This window comes from Strigops habroptila, chromosome 8 (assembly GCF_004027225.2).
Source record: "Strigops habroptila isolate Jane chromosome 8, bStrHab1.2.pri, whole genome shotgun sequence".
Classification (NCBI taxonomy): Eukaryota; Metazoa; Chordata; class Aves; order Psittaciformes; family Psittacidae; genus Strigops; species Strigops habroptila.
Window position 1 is genome coordinate 34633058 of NC_044284.2, and position 27569 is coordinate 34660626.

The window sequence follows — 27569 nt, forward strand, 5'->3', positions numbered from 1 at the left end:
TAGTATTTATTATTATATCTAGTTGGGGGTCTTTAAAATCTACCTTTGAAATCAAAATAATATGTTGGTTGATGAGAAACTCAACATGAGCCAGCAGCATGCACTTGCAGCCCGGAAAGCCAACCGGTATGTTGGGCTGTGCCAAAAAGAGCTTGACAAGCAGGTCAAGGGAGATGATTCTTCTTCTCTACTGCACTCTCATGAGACCCCTCCTGGAGTACTGTGCCCAGCTCTGGGGCCCCCAACACAAGAGGAACGTGGAGCTGTTAAAACAAGTCCAGAGGAGGACCACAAAGCGGATCAGAGGGCTGGAGCACCTCTCCTGTGAAGACAGGCTGAGAGAGCTGGGGTTGTTCAGCCTGGAGAAGGCTCCAGGGAGATCTTAGAGCAGCTTCCGGTTCTTAAAGGGGTTGACAAGAAAGCTGGAGAGGGACTTTTTACAAGGGCATGTAGTGACAGGACAAGGGGCAATGGCATTAAACGAAAGAGGGGATATTTAGATTAGATATTAGGAAGAAATTCTTCACTGTGGGGGTGGTGAGACACTGGAACAGGTTGTCCTGACAAGTTGTGGCTCCCCCATCCCTGGCAGTGTTCAAGGCCGGGCTGGACGTGGCTTTGAGCAACCTGGTCTAGTGGAAGGTGTCCCTGTCCATGGCAGGGGGATTGGCACTAGATGAGCTTTAAGGTCTTTTCCAACCCAAACCATTCTTTGATTCTGATATATATGTATATTCTGAATACAGCTGTTTAATATTTATCACCTTTCAGATGTGGAAGAAAATGTTTAACCATGAAGTGTGTTCAGTGGGCAGGTTCTGAAGTCATAAATAGAATTCATAATTAACTTATTTTATAAAAATCTTGATTTTTAAGTCCATCTAGAGAACTTTGATATCTGGGCCTTGCTTTTTCAAAACTTTTTGATTGGCCAACGATGAGTGTAAGAGAATCATAGAATCATAGGATCAGATAGCTGAAAATTCAGGTAGCTAAAAATCTAAACAAGTGCATAGCCGATACATGCCTAAATAAGCCAGCGTATCTTATTCTGTATCCTTTGAATGTTACTTCCCTTTTTTTTCATTCACTATGCTTCACCTATATGCAGAAATAAAGGCTTGATAGTATCTGGTAAGAACATCAACAGCCCCAGAGGTCACTGACCATTAGTTATCTGTGCCTGAATAAAAAACATTGCCCATGTGAAACTGGAATGTTTGCTCAGATAAACATCAGACCAGATTTTAGGGGACATTGCCCAGATAGCAAGTTAGTAATAGATTATTTAATATCATAAGATCAATAACTGTTGAAAAACTGTGAAACAAAATTGAAAAATGAGTTGGGAATTGTCTTCCTAAATCCTCCTGCTTCTCATCTCCAGTGACTGGATGGATTGCTTCTCTGTGTTACTGGCCTGTTCTTTGCAGGAGAAGGAGAAACAGCACTTAACAGTTTGCAGTCCTGGCAGAACAAGAGACCGTTTGGGTGTGACTGAAGATAGGTGTAGGGTGTTACTGCCAGCTGTTTTGCTCAGTTTGGCTAGAAGCTGAGAAACTAGGCCAGAAGATGTGAGGTTTGGCACTATCTGGGCCTGGTTTTAGGTTTGCTGCAGTCCTGTCTGATCATGTTGTCACATAGAGTAAATGTGTGTAGACCAGATGCATTGCATCCTGTCCTCTTATCTGTTCGTGTGGGCATGTTGGAGGGAGTGCGGGCCCACTCACAGATTGGCATAAATCTGCTGAATCAGCAGCAGGATTTGAAGTAGTGATGACTAAACGTTATCAGTTGTCAATCATACCAATGCCATCTGGGAGTGCGCAATATCCAGGTATGTCCTGAAAATAAAGTAAACACAGAAACTATAAATCTTCAGTCTCCTACTTGTACTTCAATAATTTAGTCTTGGATATTAATGCCAGGCCTCAATTACGATAAACATTGGTGGTGGCCTAGGTGATGTAAAAGCTGGGTACAGGACTCTCAGTGCTGGAGCAGCCACAGTAAATAAAGGAAATGCTCAGGAATCTCTACTGACCACTGATGCTTGCTGATGTGTACTGTAGATACAGTTACCGCTTAAATAAATACCCCTTTTGGTATTTATTTTTAAATCATAGAAATCTTTGACCCTAAATCTCAGATCAAAGCTAGAAAAGTTATTGAGTCACATGTCATATCTGAGCCTGGTCTACAGAACAGGCTAACCAATATCCAAATCAAACGCTCAAAACTTTGTATCCAGACATTCAGATGTTCTCTTTAACTCCCTATTTATCTTCACACCAACTCCACTCCATTTATCTTCACTTGTTGCTGTGGCTGTTCAATTTACTATTGTAAGCAGCTGTAGTCAAGAAAGAGAGCTAACCAAAATGTGGTATTCTTGGCTGTGGCTAGTGGTTAATGAAGTGGATTTCTTTCCCTTTTGGGGAAGAATCTGGTTACATATATTGATATAAATCTCAGTAGTATTGTTAAACTGATAGAGCCACAGCAAGATTAGAATCAACATACAAACAGTTAATATAATAGACTGCCTTATAAAATAGCAGAAGTGAGACGTATGGTGGTTAACTGAAGAGAGGGCCAAAAAAAGCAGTTTGAAAATTGCAATGGGCTGCTGCCCCAATGCTCTTGTCCTCTGACTCCCTAAAGCCAACAGCGAGTGCTCTGTGTAAGGGCACGGGGTGATGGTCTGGTACCCCTGCTTTTGGCATATGGCAAATCAGCAGTGCCTGTGCAGGGAGGTAGAACACACTGGTCACTCTAAGCAAACCTGAGCTGGCAAAGATGAAACTTCCCAAGGGAAAACAAGGTGCTGTAATTTGATGATTAAATAAAAAGGGGAATGCTGACACAGCCTACAGCTCATACTGTGGTAAGAATTAGACAGAATTTGAATTTTAGGATTTTCAAGAACTACCTGATTTTGAATTGTTTTTTACTCTGAAATGAATGAAACTAAAATCTTGAAATTTCTCATGATGTTGAATTGAAATGGAGTTATTTTTGGCTCTGTTGTGTTTCACATATCACTTTTTGGCTTTTTTTAATCTTGGATGCAATTAAATTACTCCTTTATATAAAATTTATGTTTTTAACAGCTTTTCAAACTGAAAAAACAAACATATTTGTTGTGAACATAATTCCATACAATATCTCAATATCAGTTTGTATCCACTCAAAATGAAATAATACTTTTATTTGTATTTTATTTATAATAATAAAATAATCCACTTTAAGCAAATTGCATAATGCCAGAATACTTTAACAAACCCATATTTTTTTTTCTGAAAGACTCTTTGTATGAAGAAATTATCCAGTATCTTGAGGGATGATTCAGCAGCATAAAATCTTCAGAAACAATAATATTTTATTGATTTTGTTTTGAACAAATGATTTACATATCTGGTAGCAACTAAAGAAAGGCTCTCTGGTCTCATACAAACCCCATAATTATTGCAAATATCAGTGTACTCCTGGCCACAAATGACATTTCTTTCCCATGTTCACTCTTTTTCTTCTTCTTGTCTTCTCATTTATTTCTATTTGTTATTGTCAGTACAGTTGCTATGTCTCGCTTTAGTGAGATTGATTTTTCTTAGCTACAGGCTGTAGAGTGTCCCTGTGGTTTTTATTATAAGGCAGTTAATATGACCTATCTCAAGAAAGAATTAGGCTGATTTTGTAAACCATCATTTTTCCTGCACAGCAGGGTTAGTAAAGCATAAGAATATGGATAGCCTTGGCTTGATTCTACACCAGTGAGAATTATCTGCAGAGGTTTCTCATCTGGGTAGCCTTTTCCACTGTCTTTAAGTGAGGTTATAAAGCCTTAGGAAAAAATAATCTTTCTTGAGATCTTCTACAAGAAATAAAAAAATGGGCTAAGCTCATTGCATTACAATTAAGAAGTTAACCCATAAAATAATAAAAACCTACTGGCTTTTAATGCTAAACGGTGTTGAAGTTCTCTTCCCCCGTTTATACAGAGTCACACACATTATACTGGGCGTGACTCTGCGAGGGCCCTGAGAGCATCCCTCCTCCTGGAAGCTTGACCTCCAGGGCTCAGGGCCAACTCAGCAACAGCATATCTGGGTCTGTTCCCCTTCCACTTGGTGACCTTGGAGGCACTGTCCCAGGCAGTGCTGTGGGGAGGCCACAGCCAGAGCCAACCCAACCCCATTTCCCACAGGAGCTGCTTTAAGCTGAGGCATTTTGGCCCCTGCCTGAGCTATACAGCTCCTGCTGCATCGCAGCTGTGCCTGTGCCTGGCCGTGGATCCCATTGATCCAGACTCAGATTCAGTCGTGCAGCTTGTCTTCGTGGCCAGACCCTTGCCTTATCACCGTGGACTTCTTTGGAGACCACGGGGCTATGTCTGACTCTAGTTACGATAACCAGGCTGGATCCTGACCATGAGTCACTAGCTCATATTTCTGGTTTGACCTCAGACCTGCCTCATTGCCCATGAACTTATATGGTGATCTGGCCTCTTCCCATAACCTGACTACCATCCCTGGATCTGCTCTGCTTGCCTTGCTCAGGTTCCAAGGGACAGGCCCCTGCCCTGCCAGCCTGGTTATCATGCTCAGCTCCATCTCACCATCTCTTGGGGAGTAGCCATCCCACGCTGTGCCCTGACAGATTTGTACTACTGAGGATGTTTTTTTTCTGATGCCTTTGGGCTATCTGAGCCCTGCAAGTCCTTTTACCCTCCTTGGTTAACTTTCTTTCATGCTCCTACTGATAAGAGGAATTTGAGAATTAAAAGCCACATACTTTTGTTGGAAAAAACACCAGTTAGATTTCTTTTTCTAATCTATTCTTGTGCTTTCTTAAACCTGAGAATTCCAAAGATGAAGACTGCAATAAGCAATTTATTTATTTTAAGATGTTACACATATTGAAAGACCACGTTGGCACTGTGATCATTATTTTGTTGCAGGTAGTTAAGGCGATTGGATCCTGGCTAGACTTTGGTAGGCTTTTGAGGCAGCAAAGGCCAGAGGAAGGAATTTATCTTCCTCGCTTCTCCTGGGCATGAGTCTGATAGAGAAACTTCTTCAGGAAAAGGGAGAATAACTGGTCCAGTGACTGGTTTGGTCATGTGTGGTTTGTCTACTTGAGTCTTTTCTCCATCAAGACTGGGCGTAGGTCCTACAGCCTCAGGTGGAACTGGTTTTCCATCTTTGTGTTCATTCTGACTTTTTGGTAGGTTTTGGAAAGAGACCTCCTCAGTTGAAGGTGGTAGAATCTTAACCCAGCCCACTGTTTTTTCTAAGTGTGGGGAGAAAGGATTGGTTTCTGAAGGGAAAGCTGCTTGATGTTTCTGGCTGGATTTTCCAGGTGTCTGATTAGCTTCCCATTTCCCCTCTTCAGTGGCAGGATCCTATATAACAGGCAATAAGCATTACCTGTTTTGAAGCTATTCCAAGTTCTTTCAGTTGCAAAGAAGGTCACCCTTCACACTAAGGATCTGCTGCAATTCCAGTCTGCAAAGACCAGCTGCAGAACAGGAGATCAAAGGATAGACAGATGGAACTCCTTCTTATGCCAGTAGGGATGGGTTCATGAAGCTTGGGTAACTAGACAATTATTTCTCTTTGTATTACCTTCATTATTTACGATTTCTTTGTAGAGCATTCTGAACACGGTCTATACAATTGACTCTATACTTACTCTATTGCCTCTGCAACACCTAGCAGCAATCTCTATCCACCTAGCAACATACTGTTTTATCACAACATAGATTTCTTTCTTATTTGGCCTTATCACTTTTTTGAAGCCTGTATCTTTGTGAATAAGAAAACTTTAGAATGGCTGGGCTTTCAAAAGTGCAATTCTTGTTTTGTAAAGGAGTATTACTCTTGCAATTTTAAGATATTAAGATTAGATTAAGAAATACCTGTAGACTGTCGATTTCACAGGATATTGTGACAAACTGTTAATGTTCCAAGTGACTGTTTACTACAGAGCCTTTGCAGAAGCCTATTTGCTGGAAGAAGAAAATGCAAACATTTTTTCACATTGTGGCACTGATTGTTAGCTCCCATCTTGTAAAATGATTAAGAAAGACTGAATACTTATAGCTTCTGTGTGTATTTGTAGGGATAAGCAGCTTGGCCAAACTTCTACTTGGGGATAGGCAAGCTTACAAAGGCAGGCAGCATTTTGAAAAAGGCTTTATATTTGCATTGAGGGTTAGGTAACATGATAGTAAAAGTAAGTTGGCCACTTAAGGCCCAACTACAGCAGCGCATTTTAAGTTCTGCTGCACCAGGATATCCCCATGCAGGCAAGTTGTGTAATGGAACATAATATACTTTTTTATGCGAAAGCAATTTCACACCACACTAGTGAAAGAAACCATGAGAAAATTTTGTTTCTAATAGTTGTGGCTTTACTGGGCTGCAGGTGACATGGCTTGGATCTCAATTAAGATGGGGCTTGAAATGCTATCTCTTGGCAGCATGCCCATTCAGTCTTTCAGTTTCTCTTATATTTTTTCCTTAGTTGCTAAATGTTTTCCTAACTGACCTGGTTGTAGTATGAATATACTCTTTATGCATTGTTTATGCTTTACTGTCTATGTCTGTTTACTTGGAGAAAAATCCTGAAGAATCAGTTTTGTAAGGCAGTGGCTTCCCTGCCTTTTTCTGGGTAGGTTTTTTTTTTTTTTCTGTTTTCTTTATTCATGGACTTTTAGGTAAGAACTCAGAACTCTTACTGAAATGTTTTCTCTATTCTAAAGCAGTTTATACAGTTGTAAGACTGTATAAAGCTACAACCCATAAAAAGATGCCTGTGGGCTTTGATTCTTGCCTGCAAAGAACCAGAGGGATAGGCTAAGTACTCACTGAGGAATCATAGTATCTGAAAAATAGGTGTTTATACAAGGAAAAGAAATGACGGCTAGTTCTGATGATAGTGGCTCGCATTTGGAGACGTCAGCCATCATGTCATTTTTGGAGCAGGATGTCTCCTGAATTAAAAATTCTACAAAATATGCAGGACCTTCAACCCACTATAAATGAGAGACCAGTGGCAATTAGACCTTGTGCGTGTGTCAGGAAGAAGGAAGAATCCTACAGACCTTGAAATAAATGTAAAACTCCTCCTAAGTGTGGAAGCAGCAGGTTACACTTGGGGCATTACTATTAATTGTATTACAGGAGAATGATTTTTTGCCAGTGTTGCTTTATTGCCTGGTTATTTTTTACTCCTTAGTAACTTATGGATTTGCTATAGTTGAAATGAGTTTGGGTTTAGTAATAAGTTAGCATCCACATAGAACTATGTATCTGAAGACCCTCTTCAGTGCCTTGTTGATAATTTCTGGTTGTTTTAATGAACAGGATCACTTTTTATATTTATGAAATACAAGTACCTCAAGGTTGGAAAATGGGATCAATTAGTTACTCTATTGTAGTAATATCTAACTGTTTGAGTCAAAGAGTGAAAACCACTTTGCTATCTATACATAATGAATTTTAGGGAGACTGGATATTACTGTGGTAAACAAACAGGATTTGCCCAGCACATCAGTAGCTCTCTGTTAGTCTAAAACTAGTTTTAAACCATGTTCAAACTCATGCAGTGAATTACGGGTATGTGTTGGAGGGGAAGAATGTGCTTTATTAAATACTTTCTATTAGGGAGTTACTAACTGATGGTGGTGGTAGAAGAAAGAGCTCACAGTGAAGCTTTCCTAAACTTTGGAACACAAATCTGACTTGGGTTTTGCATAAAGCCTTTTTTTTCTTTTTTTCTTTTTTCCTCAATAGGTGTGGTCAAAGTCCTGAATCAATGCAGATCCTCATTTCCCAGAATTCTGCATAAAAGTATTCTCTGTTCGATTTAGATACAAATTCTAAACAATATATAAGACATAACAAATCATATGAAATATAACAGGTGGATCCATACTTCTTGAGGGCTAAAGCAAATCAGATGAGCCTTGGCTTACCTGCATTGAAGGTCTTGTGATGTTGAGGACAGAGAAATAATGAGTTTGTTTGCTCTTTACATTGAACTTGGCAAGGCTTTGAACAGCAGCCTCCAAATATTTGGGCTCAGTTGGATTGTCATCAACTGGGCAGTCGGGACATACTGTCCAAATATATCTGGGTGGAACTTTTTATTCAAACAAAACAATGTCATTAGAGAAAGCATAACCATTAGAGCATATTGATAGCGTAGGTCTCTGTAAATGCATCTTTGCCCTCAACCCTACCCTACCCTCAACCCAAACCCTACCTAGGACCTGTCTTACAGTCCCCTAGAGTAACAATATATGGTTTGATTCACTCAAGAATTTTAAATCTTCATGAATTTGCAGACTCGTAAAAATATTGCAGTGGAGGCAGAGACGCTGCAAGAAAAAAGCTCAACCTACTGGCAGTGGGCTTGCTGTTTGTATTTGCCTTTTACAAATCCATAAAAATGCTTTTTGGACTAGAAGGTAAAAGCCCATATAGAGGCTCTGCTGCATTTCCCAGACATGAAAACAGTTATTATTGACTGTTTTGAGCTGCAGGTCCACACTGGCCTTATGATCACTGACTTGTGAAAATTAGGGCAGCTGGAAGCTTATAGAGACACTGTGGTGCCATAATTGCTATTAAAATTTAAAGTAATACTATCTAGCAAAGAGTGTTTTACCAGTCCTCTTTTAAAGTGAGTGTATTAAATAAAGACATACCTGGTTGTAAAATGCACTCATAAGTATTCAAATGAGCAAAATTTCTTGCCTGATTAATGTAAATAATTGCTTTGCATTGACCGTAAACCTAAAACAGTATAAATACTGAGAAACAATTAATACTGCACTCTTTGCACCAATTACCTAGCACCTAGACAGTGAGTGATTCATTGCTCTTTGCAGTCATGAAATTCTTGTCGAGGAAAAAGTTGTGTTAATACACAGTTAATGGCAGTGAAGCACATTTCTAAGTATCATCTCTTTCAAAAATAAAAGGCGAGATCTTCCACTGGTGTAATTCTGAGCTAAATGATTCTATGATCCTATTTCTTGACTTCACAGAAGACATATAGATCATTTATGCTTTGGACCCTTTTCCTGCTGAAAGCTCTGTAAGTAGAAGTGAGTAGAAGTAGAAGTCTTCCTATTTTTTCAAGTTTTTTAGTTTAAAAATGAAAACTGATTGACCTAAGAAGCAGCCCAGGACAATTTAAGCATAACATTTTTTTTTTTTTTTTTTCTTTCCCCCACCTGAGGCTTCTTTCCTGTCATTCTTAATTTTATAAGGGTTTGGGGTATGGGGTTTTTTTTTCACTTGTTCAGAATCTTTTTGGTCACCTGTAGCAACAGTCTTAGATCACTTTCTGGCTTTGCAGCATATCTTGCTGAGCTTTCTTTTTCCAACTCCTTCATTGCAATTTTTGCAAAGTTGTCAGAATAAAAGTGCAATTAAACTAAATCAAAAATCACATGTTATATAAAAGTGAGTTTCTTTTATTCCCTTCTTGACAGGCTGCCTTTAAAATAAACTCTTACAGAGCTGCTATAAAAAGTAAACTATTTATTCTAAATAGTGTCCTAGCGTGGCTATTTACTTATGTTTGCTTATTAGCTCTGGTCAAAAGCTTTCTTTTAATTTTCATTTTTAAAAAATGAAACTTACCAGTCTTGAAACTGATTAGAAAATGTGGACCTTACAAATGAAGTTCGATTTCTTCTAAGCTCTGCTGCCTACTAAAAATGCATGTGTAGGGGGTTTGCTCTCATCGGTAGTACTTGAGTAACTCATCATACATGAGATTAAATAAGAAAATAAAATCCTTACAGTTGTATGATCAAATCTGGCCATACAGTTTTTCTACAACTTTTTGCTGAGTACATGGCATTCGATATCTGCTACATCCAAGATGAGATAGAAGACAGAACCAGTGATCTCCTGAAAACAAAAAAGAAAAGGTAATATCCCTTTTTTTGTATAGATTTGTATAGAACAAAGTAGGGACACATAAAAGGGAGAGACGGAGAAACACAAAACACACAGGTGGGACACACAACTTTCTGAAAACTGAATGTTCTGTGGGACAAATTCTCAAGAGTGGCGATGTTGAGAATGGCCAGAGATTCAGGCCATGTTAGAACAGGCTCGGGCCTGCATTTAGCCAGTTTTAATCAAAGAAAAGCCTTTTGGAGTAATTTTTATCCTTCTGATTCTGGTACCAACCAGAACCCAAGAATAAGGACTAAACATGGTGATGTTTCCATTGTCAACTGCATTTTCTGATTAGATTTGAAAGGCAGGTTATTTTACTTTCAAGAAGAATGAGGTGAGAAATACCACAAACAAAAAAAAACCCAACCAACAAACACCCCAAGACAAAAACAAAACTGCTAACAGGGATCATTCTCAGTAGCCGTTAGAAACAGAAATATCTTATTTCTTAGAGTAGTGTCTTCTTCAAGTATGGATGCTTTGCACTTGCCATAAAGAGACAATGACTGTATTGATGCAGATAACTTAAATATTCTCTCAGATATCAGAAAGTCCTGTGAGAGACCTTGCATGTCTGTGACTTCCTTAAAGCTTCAGTCCAATGCTTGAATTCTGGACCTGTGCGGAAGTCCAGGAACTTTTATTCAGTCCACTGCAGCACAAGTGCACAAAGTAGTTAGGGCTCAACTTTTGGGCAAACGTGTTTCCATGGCAGAGGGACAGGGAAAGACTAAAAGAACAGCTATATATGTATAGTGATTACATCATGTGGTACAGAAAGACAAGATGCTGCATGGTGCAGCTCCTGGTTCCGCTTACACTGTAGATGTGGGTAAGTACCTTTCCAGGATATTTGTCAAGGATACAGCTTAGTAGGGTCATATTTTATTTTCTGTTGTGGAAAACAGGAAAAAGAGTAGCTGTCATTTATCCATCTTAAAGAACTTAGATGTGAGCGTTAGCTGCATGTTTAGACTGAGATTATGTCTTTGCTGAAGAGAAAACTGAATGAGAGCAGTATTCATTCATTCCTAGTTGATTTCACTGGTTCATGGAGAAAACGCTTTATAGGGCAAGAGTCTTGTAGAAGTCTGGGACCAGTATCTCTACAATTTTGGCTTCAGTTTTGATTTCTGTTCAACAGTGACGAAACACCAGTCAAAGAGGCATCTAAAGGCTGGAGTACTGATGTTTTTTGGTTTTTACATTGCTTGGAAAAACACTAAGAGGTATCCGTTCTTGAGTTCTGAGGAGACCGAGTGATAAAAACTATTCTGGTCACAGTATAGAGATCTCTCAAAAAGAGACTGGGTTGGTGATTTCGTGTAAGCTCTACCATATATTCTTGTTAATGTAATACTAAATCCTTTGAATATAAAAGAGCAAAAGAAATTAGAAATAAATATAAAGAATGAGTAAATTGTTAGCTTTGTCTCTAAGTTCTATTCTTACATATGCAACTTATGATGTTTTATATGACTTTTTGTATTCTCATATCCTCTTTTTTCCCTATGTGTTCTATGAAGTAATCTGGTCATTTCTTGCACTGTGCTCTCAGGGTTTGCCTACACTAATCCTGAGGTTTAATTATCTGTGTTGTTTTGAAGGTTGTGAAAAGATCAAAAACTGTTTTGACAAAGAGTGAAGCTGAGGTGTCACAGCTCTGTGCACAGTGGCATGACAGTATCCCCACACCTGGCTGCCAAGATCTTTCTGCGGAAACAACTAGTCATAATTTTCTGTTTATGTACAAGGTACCTAAATACCATGATGATATGTCTCCTTACTATGAGCTAATATAGGTTAAATCTGTAAACAGAAACTAAGACTGGTCAAAGAGTAATTGCCATTTGCTGAAAATATGGGGGTTTTTTGAGCAGTGCAGCATTTAGTACAAGCTTGTAACTTTAAGTATATGCTCTAGGAGGAAAAAAACATCATTAAGACTATCCTGCATGAAGAAGTAATAACCAAGAAAAATGTGTATCTCTAAGGAGTCCCTAAGTTGGGACCGATGACCTGAGCTTTCAAGCTGGTTGCTCAGGTATTCTGGTGGCAAAAGCACACACATATCTCATTAAAGAAATGTTCTCAGAATCAAATGTTTGAGATAGATGGGTTTACTCAGCTGAATCATGAAGACTGATTGTAAAGCTTGGTGATACTGGAAATTCTAAATGCAACCAGGGTGGATCAAATTTCCTGTTGCCTGTAGCTCTCTTGCATAATACTAGCTCTAATACGCAGATGAGGTTATTATAAATTCTACGTATCTTTTTGTCTACTTGCTTCTGTATGTATCATCCTCCACTGGGAAAAGGATAATTTGCAGTTTATTCAGAGCTCAGCAGATCACTGAAGGTTTCATCATCCCTATTTTAATTTTCATTAAAGGACCATTATGCAAAGGCCTTTTGGTATCTGCTCAGTATTGAATAAAACCTTCTGTCTTTTCTGCATTGCCAAAAAGATCCCTTCCTCAGCAGTGCTGATACTAGGATTGCCACTGGAATGCATGCTGGGGAGCCTGGGAGTCAGAAGAGATGTGACAGCAGCGCAGCATTGCCTTTGTGGCAGGGTGACCTGGTGCAAGGGAAAGAAATGAAATATTTTGACATGTTTTGTATTTTTGGTTAAGTGCCTGTCAGTGAAGCTAATCATAACTATCTTGTATGAAAGAAAGGCTCTATCCTACTTGGATATAAGTTAATAGCAGATGGCTCATTAGTTTCAATTAGAGCAAAACTGAACTGTGGGTTGCTTAAGGGCAGATTTGAATTTGAAGTAACTTTGAAAATGTTTTTATCCTGAGTATTGGTAAAAAAATGGGAGGAAGGACCATTGACTCATAAAATAGAGGAGATTTCTTCATTTTTTTGAGTAAAGTAGAAGGTTGCAGAAGGTTGTTACTGTCCATGAACATCCCTGTCATAGCTGACTGCTTCATATTCATAGCTGACTGCTTCATATATACTCAGTCCCAGAAGCAGCAAAAATGTGACAAAGGGCTTAGATTGTCTACTTTGTTATTGCAGTGTCTTGAAAGAAATTATTTATAGGGTAAGCATATTAATGGGAAAAAAAAAAAATTAATTCCTAAATGAACAAAGAGCAAAGCATGCCCTAAGGCAATAAGTTAATCCTCTAGAGAATTAAGTGATCAAATCACAAACAAGGACCAAAATTCTCCTGTGCTGAGATGTACTTCGTGCAGGTGAAGGGAGAAGCATAGAGGTGAATTAAGTGGTTTACAGCATGTCTGCTCCCACCATGCTGCACTCCAGGGTGGACATAGGGGTGCTCTAATTATTGTCAGTAAGAAATAGCCCCAGGGGGTCTAAGTACCAAACTCCATGACTGATGATGTGGGTTCCATGCCAGCTCAGAGGCATCCCATGTGGAAAAATTCTCAAGAGACCTGATTCAGTTGCTTAATGGGCACATTCTGTCACTTGAGCAAAGCAGTGTTGAGAACATAGTGCAAAGCACAGCGAAGTGCACATCTGTAGTTGTGAGATCTCAGACTGCTGGAGGCCACAGCATGTCTGCAAAAAATATGTCCTAGTGAGAGCAGCAGGTAGTGTCATATTCTTGCTAGTACAGATCTTTAAACATCTGGCAATGAGCCTGATTTTCTTTAAAGGTTCAGAATTCAGCCTTTCAGGTTAAGATTATAGAAGTGAGCAAGCCATGGCAGGGAATGTAAGTACATGCTTCCACCATACCGTATGTCTTGTGGGCCTTGTGCACGCCTTTCAAGTTGTCCCTGGCTAATGCCAATGGTTTCAGCTATTGTAACACAAAAGAGTAATAAATTAAGCACACATAGAGAAATAAGATACTTTAAGATATGAGACTGATATTCCATAGGTATTTCCAGTGTAATTTTTGTGCTTGAAGTGGTTTCAGATTTCTTCTGGAGAATGAGTCATCATTTGGAGGTCTGTGAAGGAATTCCCTGGTCCCAGGCTGGGTGTGTTTACACCTGTTTGTGCTTACATCTTTTGTGCAAAACATACAATGACTTAACAGCCTTTGCACTCCAACTGCTTAAGGCAGTGGGAGGAAGGTGTAAAATGAAATTAGATCAGAGTAGTGGTGTTTCATACTAAATTTGAGCTGATGCCTGGAGCTTTTCCAGGGGCAGGCAGCAGAGAATCGTGACTGAGATTTGCTCTTAATTGCTCACAGTGGTGATGAAACTGTTCTTAGTCATCTGTGCATAAAGTTGACATGGCCTCTGGAGTCTTCTGAATATAACTTTGCATTTGCCTCTTGAAATATTTCTTAGTTCAAATAGATATTGCTAAGGAATAGTGATAGACACAGGGCTCTTCATGGAAGAAACTGATACAGAACAAGCAGGCAACTTACCTGAGGATGTTCTTGGACACTGAGAATTCGGTACAAGCTGAGTATGTAGGCCTCTTTTCTGTCAGCATTGATCTGGCAAAGAGCCAGATCTGCAGCCTTCTCTGCTGCAGTGTCATCACAGGTGAGAGAAAGCAATGCAGCTTGTGCTTCTCTGGCAGGAGGAGAGGCAGCCCAGGAGCAAAGCGCCTGTATGCCAAAGAGCACTGAAACAAGTAAAACCATTCAGCGTAGTAAACCAGTGCAGCAGATTAGAATGGTAAGTCAGTATGGAGGAGCTGAGACTTGCATGAAATACCAGATTTTTGTAATAGAGCTGTGTCTCTTTGTAGACTTGTGTCCCCTTTTTATTACATACTGACCATCACCTTTAAACCTACAGCTGCAACAGCAAACACTAAGTCAATGATTACAAGGTTTTACAAAAGTGTTGTTGCTCCCTCTGAGACTAGAGAGCACTTTCTCCTTCTGACTTTACATTTCCAATTCAAACTTCACTGGGCAGATCGTATAACTTTGACCTCATCACAAGGGACAAGAATATACACACAAAGCTGCTTTCTTAAGAAACCAGAATTGTTTAAATAAACCTACATGCAGGACAGGTGTGTTTCCAGCTCCGTTCTGTCAGTAAGCCAGTTCTTCTCCCAGGTAAGATAATGACAAAGGTCCAAGTAATTCGAATGGGAATATCATAAGAGCCACAAGGTTGACCAATTTTACACTTTGTATTTAAAAGCTAATTGTAAACAAATACACTGGCTCACTGTTATATGCTATATGTTATATCCCAATCAAACACAGTCAGTTTGATTGGGATAGAAAGGTCAGTTTGGATTCATTCTTTGAGCATTTCTACTCTGTTGGATACTTACAGATGAATGTTAACCCTCAGCCCAGGCCAAGCCAGCAAGATGCAGTCCATGTGCAGACAATAAGCCTGTGGATAAATGGCTCAGGATACTAAATACCCTTAGATAACATCATAACAAGGCAATGTAAAGAGTTAATGGTTTCATCACGGTACCTGCTCTTAAGCAGAAATTTCCATTGTCTTTATTTGGGACTTAACATTCACTAGCACAGATGTGGTAAGTTTTGGTTTTGCACCAAAGACGTCATTTCTTTCAGTGGGATGATGCACAATGAGCTACTGTAAGAGACTGGAGGAAATAGACAATAAGTGAACCAGGGCTACCAAAACAATCTTAAGGTATTGAAGGCTCTGTTTCAGGATTTGTTCCCTCTCAATGCCTGGAGACATTGAGACCCCTCAAAGGTCCTTGAAAATTCTGCCTGGAGAAACTTCAGTTTGAAATTACAGCTGTGTGCCTTGTGGCTAACCTGTCAGGAACTCCATGGTGGGGATAAGGTAAAATAGCAGTACAGATAGTTGTTATCTTGAAGATCTACCACCATTACCTGGGGAGGATCCCAGTGAAGGTAATTGGTTTTCTACTAAGGAGCAATTCTGCAGTTCAATTCTGCAGTTCTTCGGTTTCACCTTGAAGAATACAGAAGTTGGGTAACTATTTCCCTGGCCCTCATTTTCTGTCATGGGAGTCTCTATGATCACAGCTATCTGCTGGATGACACTGAGTACCTTGAGGTTTGAGGGTTGCATTGAGTGAGGCAGGAAAAGTGCAAGTGAAGGACGTAATCGTCTCTATTTAATACTAACGTGAAGTTTGGTGAGTTAAAAATTTTACATATTTTCATGGGATTTTACTGGTGGTATAAAGAATCTCAGCTCTTTAGCCCAGAAGTGCTCAAAGCATGTTCCTCTGGGAGACATCAGAGCCTGTCCCATGGCATGTCTGTGTAAAGCTGGGTGGGATTATACATAGAGCCAAGAAGACCTGCAACAGCACTGGGGCTGAAACTTTTATAAGAAGACTTCGATTGGTGGCAGATGTGGAAAACTCAGATAGCTGGTCGGAAGGGGCACATGGTTGCTAGACTGAGCCTCCTCATGTGTCACCAGTTGCTTTGCAAACTCAGGGTGAGGGATAATGTACGGACTGTATCCTGGAGGGAAAGGACACAAGGGGTGAATGTTGAGAAATGCTGCTGTAGCTATAGTACAGAACAGCAGAAGCAGCAATGCAGACTCACTCACATTGTTCCTCGTGCTTGGGGATGCTTCCCCTGGAGCTAAAGAATAATAACTTATTTTCTTTCTCCATACAGTACATGGCATTTCTGTGGAGATGAGTGCCAGTTAGTATCAGCTGTGTCGGTGCCCCTTATGATGGGGAACTGTTATATCCCTGACTGTTCTTTGCACTCTTCCTCCCACTGGAAAGGAAAAATTTTCTCTGTTGAAGTAGCTGACCTCAAAAAATGGTCACAGCTGGGAAATCTGAGCGTGTCCAACCAAAGCAGCACTTGAAGTACATATGCTTTAGCAAAACAGTGTTTGAAAAAAGTGACAAATGTTGTCAGCTAGTGATGCAGACCTGACAAAACTACTCATGCTGCATTTCAGGAACGGAGGCATTTGTATTTTATGTATTGCCATTTTGCAACACTTGCTGCTCATAGAATCTATTATTAAATACTGAATCTGTTGCTAAGATGTAGGTGCATGAATACAGGGCCATTGTGGGGGGAAACAAAACAGTCATGGAAAATGTATCCTTTAGAGGGAAAAATGTGTCCTTAGAAGGGCAAGTGTTAAGGAGAAGAAGATGAGGTGCAGCTACTAACTGGAATGCACAGAACAATTCTGCCTTCTTTCCCCACTCCCCCCACGCCCCCCATCCCTGTTTTAGGAAACAATGGAAGAGTTACCCCAAGAGTAGGAGAACATCTGTGAAGTGCAGAGGCTGCACATGTTCTGCTACATATCCTAGCTTTGTGTGGTTGGAAAAGACAACAAGAAAATGCAGCATTTCTGGAGTTCAGAGATCCCCATTGGCAGTGATCCCTTTTATAAACATTCTGTTTCTGCCATCAGATAAAGAATTTTCTAAGTCTGGAAAACACTGTCTCTTCTATAACTTAGTGCCCACTTCATTATATACAAGACAATTTGTATCGTTAAGGCAATTCCTAGTTTTAAAATACAAAAGGTAGGAAAACTAATTGCTCCAGGTCAGTTAAAAACTCATCCTCGTGTATCTGGTGTTATAGTAATGCAGATCATAGTAGTAGCCATTTAATTAAATCCTGTACTGTGTCTCGTGCAGTGGGATGGAAGGACCACTTACCTTACCACTTTGAGAAATTTGTATAGCTTAGTACTAGCACTTTTTGAATGAATAGCTGCATGCAGAACATACTGGAGTCACTGCTTTGCAGAGAAGCAAAAATTCACTTAGCAATTGACTGGCAGTAGCTGGTGCAATTGTCTGCAACACACTTCCTGCCAGAACTCAGCATATTCTTGAAATGTGAGAGCTGCTGCCTTCATGGGGAGAGCTTCTCATCAGTATGTTGCCATCACGTTCGACTACGGTTTATAGTCTGGGTTGACTGCCCTTTTTCTTTCCCTTCCATACATCCAGTTGAACCACCGGTTCAAGTGCCTATGGCTTTTCCTTTCCCCATTGACATAACAGAGCAGAACCTTTCTGTATAGCAACTTGTTGCGCTGACACCAAGAACAAATGTTAGTTGTGTTGCTTACTGAATACTGCAAAGTTGTAGCTAGGAGAACAGGATAGGTTATTTGAAACAGTTCAGAAACGACATGTGTTCTGCAGCTTTTGCTGCCTGCATGATAATTACCTTGTAGCAAGTACTGTTCCTGGTTAAAGATTCATGAGTGTCTTTGAGACTGCTCTCCCGGGGCCTGCAGAATTCCAGTCTGGCTGGCAGTTAAGATCCTTCTGGCCTCTGTCTCTTATTACTTTTCTACCTAGAATAGATTTTGCCTCTAACATGTGCCAGAAATTTGGGGAAGATTTGACTGCTAGGGCAATCGTAAATTGCCATCACTGACTCCTATTATATGAGATACATGTCTGTAATATATTTTTATTCTCTTGAATTGGTATTCCTTCATATGTACACAGCACATGCAGTACCCATGATCATATTGCATCTGTGTATTTGCTGGAAGACAGACAACGCATTTCTGTTTGGCTGGAAGGATTGATGCTTTCAGCCTGCACAGCATTGAATGTGTCTTGATTCTTTGCTCTTTTCATAGACATGGATGCTCTTATGCCATGTCCAAAAGTATTGAAGTACTTCTGGTGGATAATGAAAGTAGGTACATGCTAGGAAACACTACAGGTGGAAGGGATAAACACATGTTTTCCTGCCACTTCTTCAGTATTACTGGTGTGTGATCAAAAGAAAGGACTGACCTGATTTTCTGCAGTGCTCAGCACCCACACATCCCAGTGAAGCTGATGAGAAGTGCAGGAGCTTACTGTTTTTGAAATCAAGCCTAGAATATGACTCATAATGCTGTGAAGGAAATACTCGACAACTGAATGAAAATATATACAGATAGAACATACCAAAGCATTTCTGTTGAGCATTTTATTGTGAAGTAACCTTTCAGGTGGTGTTTCCATCACAAAGCTGCAACTGCTGTATAGGTCTTACAACAGTTTAATTGAAACAACATTTTCTGTATTTTAACTAGAGCATCCCTGTATGTAGAGAAAAGAACTGCTATATGTAGTCGTCGTCTATATTTCGAACCAGGCCTTTGCAAGTTGCTGGCCACAGCTCTGCCCTCTGGAGGGTAAAATTCATTTCGGCTCAGTCAAGCATTCTCACCTATTTGTACTTGATGCTGTGGCCTGTGTGTTGATGCTGCTGCTGCACACTGATCCTTCACTTAGCTGTATTGCCATGTCTGTAACACAGCCTATATCTTGAAATGGTGAATCTTCCCAGGGCATGGAGGAGGAGGAGGTACAAAGCCAACCGGGCGAGGTACTTTGTCATGCTGAGCAACATCTGCAACTGCTCTCTTTGCTACAGGTTTTGCAGAGAGCATGGAAGTAGGAAATTCTGAAGAGCTGGATTCAGATGCAACAGGGTTATTGTGGGAAAGCCTGAGATTGTGGTTTGTGAAGCCTTGTACAACACTGGGCACCAGTCCAGCTGATGTGTCTTGGCCTGGTTGAGAGTAGGTAACTCCAGGCTGGAAAAGAAAAAGTTTGTGTTTGTGTTCAGTATCTTGGGGCTCATAATAGAAACATCATTGACCTCTTAGAAGGTACCCTGCTCCTAACTAGATATAGACCTCCAACCAGGTACAAAATACTCCTGACCGTCACAGAAGTTTGATTTGCATTTTAACACATACACAGGAGCCCAGGAACACATTTTTAGTATCTGGTGGATCATTAGCACCAAATTCCATGCTATGTGAACTTTCAGGGCCACCTGTGCAGCTGGTGAAACATTCAAAACTAGCTGTCTTACTCTTTATTTCATATACCTCCTAGACAGCTCTTGCGTTACCAAGAGCTCTGGTCCATAGAAAGTATTCAACCATCACCTAGCCCTTCTCAAACCAAATGGAGACTAAACTACCTGGAGAGCACGCTGGTCTAGCACATATACGTTTCCCTCCTGTTGCTATAGCAGTGCAGGTCAGGCTCCCCGAATTCAGTCACATCTAAGGACTACTAGTAAAAAAACCCCATCTGATTTCATCTACCACAATGGGTCTTTTATGTTTTACATCTATCTGCCCCATCCCCCTAACTGAGCAGAGTTTGATTCCCTTTTCTCAATCAATCAGACATGTGAAGTTTCCAGATAGTTAGGAGGAAAAACTGGAAAAAAGAATGGATGGCAGAGATGACATAACTCCTGGCACAGAAATCCATAGGATAATCAGGAGCTACCTTACCTTGGTTTTTTAGGATACAAAGTTAAACTCAAGTTATCACAGATAGCGAAAGAGAGAAACTCAGAGTGATTGCTTCTAACAGTTTAGTAGGCTAGAATACTCTAGAAAGGAAGGGAATATCTGGAGTTCGTACCTGATGTCCATAGAGCTGGCAGTCCACTGTGAGATCCTGTGAGGGGCGTGTTACCATTGTTGCTCTGCAGAAACCAAAATTCTGGCAAAGCAGAACATATAGTAAATAGAAAATAGTTATAAAACAGAGGAGGCCTGCATTACAATTTTTAATATTGGTACATTTAGAAATGGCTACATCTTCTCATGTTTTATCTGAGCAGTAAAGTGCTTGCTTTTTAGTCTGTTGGACAAAAAAGCCAAGCTGTTTAAATGCCTAACCAGCAAATAAGTGAAACTCCTGCGTTCTTTTAGAATAAGATCCTTTGTATGTCTGGATGTGAGGGAGGGAAAGAATATATAGGAATATTCCCACCCACTAAAACTGCTTAGGACTCAATTTCATCAGAAACAAAAGAATTTTAGCATTATAAAGTATAGAGTATAATTCTCAAGAGCCTATATGTCAGAACAAAGCAAAATGACTGCACTTAAATTATAGGAAGGTGAAACAGTCTGCCCTTTTATGTGTTTATGTACTGCCCAGTACAAAGAGCCTGATTTTCTCAGGTGAACATGATAAGAAGAGTAAAAAAATAATATATATTCTGTTGATTCAAAATATTTTGTGTTAAAGACATTTTGATCCTCAAGCCTTTTTGAAATGTATTCAAATACATCAGGATTCAGTGCAGATACTTCAGAGAGAAAAGAAAGGCGTGATATAGCTTTAGGAATTATATTTTGAAAAGCATATAATGATGGTATACCACTCTTGTACTTTCATCTTCATAAAGTTCCTGCACAAGTGTGAGCACATCACAGTATGGTGCTTTTCCACCTCTACTTACAGACTGATCTTCAGGCAGCAGTTGACAAGCCTCCACATTAACTTTAGCGACTTCTGCTGAGCAGTTTGTGGCAGCCACAGCAAACTCAACAGAGACAACATGCGCTGGGTGATACTGTTAAAACAGGAAAATTGTTTCAATGACTTTGCACTGAGAGTGCTGCTGACAAAAGATAAGAGGCAAATGTGGTTTCTAACTCTGCATCTCTCACTGAAGTGAAAAAGAATCCTGTAGCTAAAATGACACAAAATGCTTAGGAATTCAAGAGCAATTCAGTAGGGCAAATAAGAGCAAGGTCAGTCTGTTTGCAAACATACCTAGTTAGCACTGTACAATTACCACTGAAGAAATATTCTGTTCACATGGAAGGCAGACATAGTTCTAGCAATTACCTGTATTTTGGCTCTTCCAATCTCAAGGAGTCTGAGGTAAGCATCAGCAGTTTTGCTGTTGTGGTCATTGAGTGCAGCTGTAACAGTTGTTAATACCTCGGTGTTATTCAAACTTGCTAGCAGTGGACAGTCAGGGCAGAGCTGGAGAACATCTTCACTTGAGTCTGCAGGAGGAACCAAACAGATTATGTTTCGATTCGATTGTAGGTTGTTTTGAAAGGCATTGTAGACCTATTCAGTCACAGAAAATACTGTTTCATGATCAGTCCCAAATTATAGTGGAAAGAATTTTTGCGGTACAGACTATAGATGGCAGTGTTTTATACGACTTGCCCTGTTCAAGTCTGCAAGTTAAAGTGCTGTGGACTTCAGCAGCACATTTTGAATGTTCTTACTCAGGTTTTAATAAATTTCCCTTTCAAGCAAACTATCCATGACACCAATGAAAATATGTATCAGTTCACCCAAGAAATGGTGGAAAAATGAAGATATTTTAACTTATCGGGATTTTTTTTTTTTTTTTTTTTGCTTGTGTTATTTAATTCATTCACCAGTTTTGAAAGTAGTACTGAAGATGTCTCATACAGAGCAAAGAGATCTCATATAGACCATGCTTTCCCATGGCAATATTGAAAATGTTGGATTTAGTAAATAAGCTGCATCTGGCAAAGGGACTCTGAATATCAGCAAGCTCTAGTAAATTCAGACCAACAAGGAATCAAATTCTCCAGGCTAAACTTCTGAGTGAAAAGTCTCAGTACCAGTAAACTCTGGGTAAAATATGGGGCTTGCTCCCCGGAGAGTCTTATAGTATCTTAATAGTCACAGTAAAAAGGAGCGAAGAGAAAGGGCGGGGTTTGTAGGTGAAGGAAATGAGATTCAAACTTAAATAACAGAGTCTTTACCTGCATGTGAGTGGCATTTACTAGCAAGTACAGATAACATTCCATCCACCCTCTGCAGTTTGACATCACAGTCACCCTCAACTGCCTGGAGAGAGCCAAAAATCAAAGGGTTACATCGTTCAGATAAATAGGAATTTCTGAAAAGGGTGGCTATTACTGCACTCAAATTAACAGATCCTGGCAGAGTATTCCTGGTAAAATCAGTCTGATTGCAAAGGCACTGCTAAGGCGTGTCCGGGTGTCTGCGATTTTGTAAAACGCACACCAGAGCTGCAAAATTTGGATCCAAATCTGGATCTCAAAAGTATCAGAAATGCCAGTGTAGCCAGAATATGGACATTTAATTCAGGTTCCTCTCTTATAAAGAGCGAAGAATATGAATACTTTTGAATTAAGTCCTTCTGCAGAGCTGTTTGATAACATTCTCACTAATCTCAGCTGGTCAGTGGCCATGGTAACAGCAGAGTGTGCTGCCTTGTGTGAGCTGGCTCACATGCAATGCAATCCAGCAGCGGAGGAGACGTCAAAGGCAAAGCTGGAGTCTCTGGGAAGAGGGAACAGTTAGAGTTACCTCCCCTAAGATGGAAAATGGGATCTGAGCCTGGTGAATACAGGGGTGGATCATGATTCAAATTTAGTCATGAGCTCTGTGAACTGGGCCCCATTCTAGAAACAGCAGGCTTAAATTGTCAATTGCTCTCTAAGTTTTCTGTTTAGAAACCAGAGTTGCCTGTACTCAGACAACACTTCTACTGTATGGTTATGGAAGGCTTTTCACAGCTGGATGGCACGTGCAAAAGAACAAAATATTTGAGTAAATTTCAGCTGAGCATTACTTTGAAGGCAGAGCCCTGTCTGAAGGGAATAGCTGTTCTGCAGTCTTGATCAGGACTAGGTGGCTAGACTTGAAAGAATTTCACTAGATAACACCCTACATGTAGCCAAGGGAAGGTAGTGTTTGCACAGATTCCCTGTCTACGGGTCACAATGATGCAGTGACATCTGGACTGGCCACGGAGGGCTGAATCTGGAGGTCCTAAACAAGGCTCATGGCATCCATGAACTGTATGTGGAATGTTATGCTGACAGTGACCTGTCCTCTTCACATAAAAGAACATGACAGAAAACCAGAAGTGAAACCCTTCATGACATGAAGGCAACAAAATCATCAAGGAGGTTACAAGTGGTTGGGTGGTTATAAACTGTTATAGTGGTACAACATTTACTTGGTAAATTTACTTGGTACATTCCATTTACTTGGAAATCTAACTGACGATAACCTCTAGCATCAGTGTACTGAAAATACACATCTGGACCAAGCTAGTAGTGTTTTAGATACTCACATGTTCTGTGAAGCTCCTTACTGTGCAATTTGCAAGAGGCGTAGGGCTGAGAATGGGGCACGTGGTCTCCAATAAGTCAAGTTCAAGAAATATTATGTCATTATTCAGCCCCTGGAAAAAAACCCAACACAGGAACTGTAGTAATTACTTCACAAAACATCACCAGATTTCCTTTCTGGAGCTGAGCTGTGGTCTATGTTGCTGACTGTCATTGGGTAGCTCCAGGTATACACTAGAGTAACTGAAAAAGTCTTTACTATATAACATCATAAGAAACAGGACACAGGTTTTTTAGCTGGAGTAAGTATTGTGGTCAAGACAGTCACACTGATTTTTTTCCAGCTAAGGAACTAGCCTATAAATGTTGGAAAGTCCAGCCTGTATATAGTGGTCAGTTCTCTTAAGTTAACTTGATTTTATTTTGTTGGGAAGTTTTAAAAAAACAACAGCTGACTGTTGATGAAAAACCTTTATGTTTCTATAACCAGATACCAAATAAACACTGGTGCACATTGGCTTGTCCCATTTAGTCCATTGGAATGACACTGAATTGAACCAGCTAAGTTCCAGCCCCAATACTCATATTTTTTATAGACTGCAGGATCTTTTATGGTTGTTCCTGAACCTTTGCAACTATAACATAAGACATGTGAAGGGAAGGGCAGAAGTGAGGTTCCCTAGTTCCAAGATTGACTCTGAGTCGTGAGCAATTCCATTTAAATCAATAAAGTTATTTTAGTATAAAAGTATTAAATATGATCAAAGCAGTGTCACCAGTGTTTTTGTGTGTGTAACTGTGGGCACGCTTCTAATCTCATTAGTCTGTTTTAGTCTTTTGCAAATGACTTTGGCATCCTCTCTCTCGTAACAAGTAGAAAACAACCATGGAGTTTCAGTCATGTTAATACTTGGGGCCATTTTCAATGATTTGAGAGAATCAAAGGTTCTGAATGGGCACATACATTGTATTCATGACCGTTTCTGTGGCCTTTCTAGATTCTTACAGTGATGGCAATAGATCTTAGTGAAAATGAGATGCAGTTATTTCCATTCAGCTTCCTTGTCAGCTCGATAAGATATTAGGTAAAATTAATGCCTACTACAAAATCACTAATAGCATGGAATTATGATAAGTATGCATTTAGCCAATAAATAATTACCTGCATCATGAAGAGTATCTTCACAATTTTTCTTCAGTTTAGCTACTGGGCTCATGAATCAGCACTGTGAAGGACCTGCCCTAGCAAGCATACTGCATTTCTAAACTCAGTCCTTTTGAGCATTGTACAAAAATATCTGAATGTTTCTGTCTCCCCCTCTGTCCTGCTCTTTGAGAGATACATTCCAGTGACCTGGATTTTCAACTGCTACCAGGTGGCATTGCCCCATTTAAATCAACAGAGCCATGCTGATTTACCCTGTGTGAGGATACAGCCCTTGGCAGGGCTTGTTGGTCATTTCCAGCATCTCCAGGTTAGCACAGTGCTCTGCCTGCAAGCTCCTCACTTACCTGGGGTAGCACGCGGATATTCTCGATTCTGTTTAAGGCAAACTTGTATCCGTGCTGGCTGTGGCCATTAATATAACTCACAGCTACTTCAGCTGCTGCTTCAGATTCTGGGTCATCACAGCCCAAGGGAGCAGGGGGAGCTGCTGGTACAGCCTTGTGAATTGGAAGCTGAACAAGCAATATTAAAGCTACTAGTGCCTTCATGACACCTGAGGAAAACCAATCCCTTTCAGAAATAAAGATCTAAGAATACTGTTCAGATGGTAGCTAGGTTGCTAGAACTGGGGTCTCATTTATATAGTACATACCACAGACTTTGCATGAGCACGTCTGATATTTGTCCCAGTTCCAAGAGGCATTGCAAACAACAAAAGAGAAAAGTAAATGTTAGGACATGAACCTGACTGATTAATATTGGCCAAAGTAAATTTTATCAGGTAGGATATTGCAAAGTCTGCTAAAGCAGCTAAAGAAGCAAGCATCAGCAAAAATCTAACAGAATTTTTAGATATTTTTCTACCAAACAAATACAGTACATGCAAGAGGAATATGATCCCTCCTGTTAAATATGTAGAGAGGCTAGAGCTAATTGAGCTTTCTTGTAAACAGGACACATTCTGTTAGGGCCAAAATCTCACCAGACACCAGCCTAAATTGTGAGATCAGTTACATGATAAACTAGAAAATGGAATTTGAAACAGTTCTAAGGATCACATTCAACAGTAAATGTAATTGTATAGCAACTTTTGCTACTGAATTCATTTTGAATAGGAAATGAGACATAGTTGCTAAATCTTTTGCATCAGCTCTTTCTTTTTCTGAATAATCTGAATATTTCCAGTAGTTCCTGGAATTTTATTTTGCAAAGCCAAGCATCTTGCAGAAATTTTTCTGGAATGTGTTGTACGGATTTGAGGATTTGGCAGAAGGACCTAAAGGGCACAAAAAAGTTTTAAGGAGAATGTAGATGAAAATCAGCTGCTTAAATGCTCAGGATTGCTGGACCCCTGCTTATATTTACATTCACAGTGTACATGTTTATGAAACAGTAACTGGATAACAAAAATGTTCTATGGAGCAGAATATAGCTTCTACAAGTAGCAAAATAGAAATGGTTCGGTTGGACTCATTTAGTGAGGAAGAAGGAGAATGGCAAAAGACTAAAAAGATGGAATAATTCTCTTGAGCTATATGGGATGAGGTGAGTTTTGGATACTAGGATTTGCATATTGAAGAGATTCCTGGGGAAAAGAAAGGCTTCTCCTCTCTCTTGCTATAAAAAATTGCTCTAAGCATGATTTGTTTCTTCCTGACACTTGAAGCAGGTGTTGTTTGGCACTTGTTCTCTTGTGTGGATGATCATTTGTTTTCTTGAGTTTGGTCTGGAACACTTAAAAGATGAAGGTCTGGTGTTCCAAAAACATGTTCTGGGTTTTCCTTGTGGGTATCTTTTGAAACATGGCAAATTTATTTAGAAATATAGTATTTTACTCTTTATTTTTAACCCATGGATCAGTTTCTATCCTGTCAATCTTTTAATTCCCCTTTTCCTTTTCTGATACGAAACATTGAGGTAAACTTCCAACACGTGCGCGCTAAAATTGGTTTTCACTTAAGTTACATATAATTACCATTATTGATAAATTTTGTGTGGTCGTTACTCAGTTTCTTAGGTTACATCTTCTCCACTTCAGAGTTGCAAGTACTGTAGGATGTATAACATTTCTTCAGTCAAGCACTAAGTATTCCTAAATATAATATATATTTCTAAATATAATATATAACCCAGTTCAGTCAACTTCAGGTTCCATTTTTAAAGAACAACTTAAACCTCAATTAGTAAACAGGATTTATTATCCTCTTTCCTCCCTCCCCCTTGTCACTCACATACAGTATTTCATTTACTAAGCAGGACAAAAATGAAATACTTTGTAGCCTGCTGTACCTCTTTTCAGTTTCTCTGTAGGCTTACTTGAGACCTTCCCCTCTTGGTGACTGTACGAATTTCTTTGCTGGCATAGAGAGGATCAAAAATGTGCCCGCATGGTTACTAACACTCAGTGCAATGCAGAATGTTTGCAGCTAGCACTTTTTGGGTTACTTTTTATATGTGTGAAGAAATTGGTTTTTGATTTTTATGTTTGGGAATGGAGTTTGAAAATGCAACCAGGTAGTTTGGCTACAGGTAATACAACAACGGAGCCTTTCACCTTTTGGATACAGACTGGCACAGATCTGCCTAAGTATTCCCTTCTGAAAGTGAGATTCCTGATGTA

General features: G+C 39.8%; 3 protein-coding genes across 3 annotated transcripts in view; 1 reads left to right on the plus strand and 2 right to left on the minus strand.

The window, feature by feature from the left end:
- Positions 1 to 27569, plus strand: part of SENP5 (SUMO specific peptidase 5) — a 155067-nt gene that overhangs the window by 49532 nt on the left and 77966 nt on the right. The window lies entirely within an intron of this gene.
- Positions 4883 to 14582, minus strand: FETUB (fetuin B). The gene is given in 7 exon segments (XM_030494578.1): positions 4883 to 5404; positions 5921 to 6010; positions 6926 to 7039; positions 7982 to 8148; positions 8717 to 8804; positions 9822 to 9932; positions 14361 to 14582. Coding segments are annotated over 7 exon segments (1212 nt in total). The 3' UTR covers positions 4883 to 4984.
- AHSG (alpha 2-HS glycoprotein) lies at positions 18837 to 25573 on the minus strand. Its single transcript, XM_030494577.1, has 7 exons — positions 25294 to 25573; positions 23784 to 23894; positions 22441 to 22525; positions 21536 to 21699; positions 21144 to 21257; positions 20315 to 20395; positions 18837 to 19464 (listed from the first exon to the last, which is right to left on the minus strand). The coding sequence occupies exons 1-7, from the start codon at positions 25495 to 25497 to the stop codon at positions 19186 to 19188; spliced, it is 1038 nt and encodes a 345-aa protein (XP_030350437.1). The 5' UTR covers positions 25498 to 25573; the 3' UTR covers positions 18837 to 19185.

What these genes read in the sequence shown, in the direction of transcription:
- AHSG (XM_030494577.1), bottom strand. Translation starts at nt 25,497, where the DNA reads ATGAAGGCACTAGTAGCTTTAATATTGCTTGTTCAGCTTCCAATTCAC. An exon ending in ATATCCGCGTGCTACCCCAG is followed by an intron (nt 23,895 to 25,293) that starts GTAAGTGAGGAG and finishes GTTTTTTTCCAG; the next exon opens with GGGCTGAATAATGACATAAT. An exon ending in GCCAGCTCTATGGACATCAG is followed by an intron (nt 19,465 to 20,314) that starts GTACGAACTCCA and finishes TTTCTTTTCCAG; the next exon opens with CCTGGAGTTACCTACTCTCA.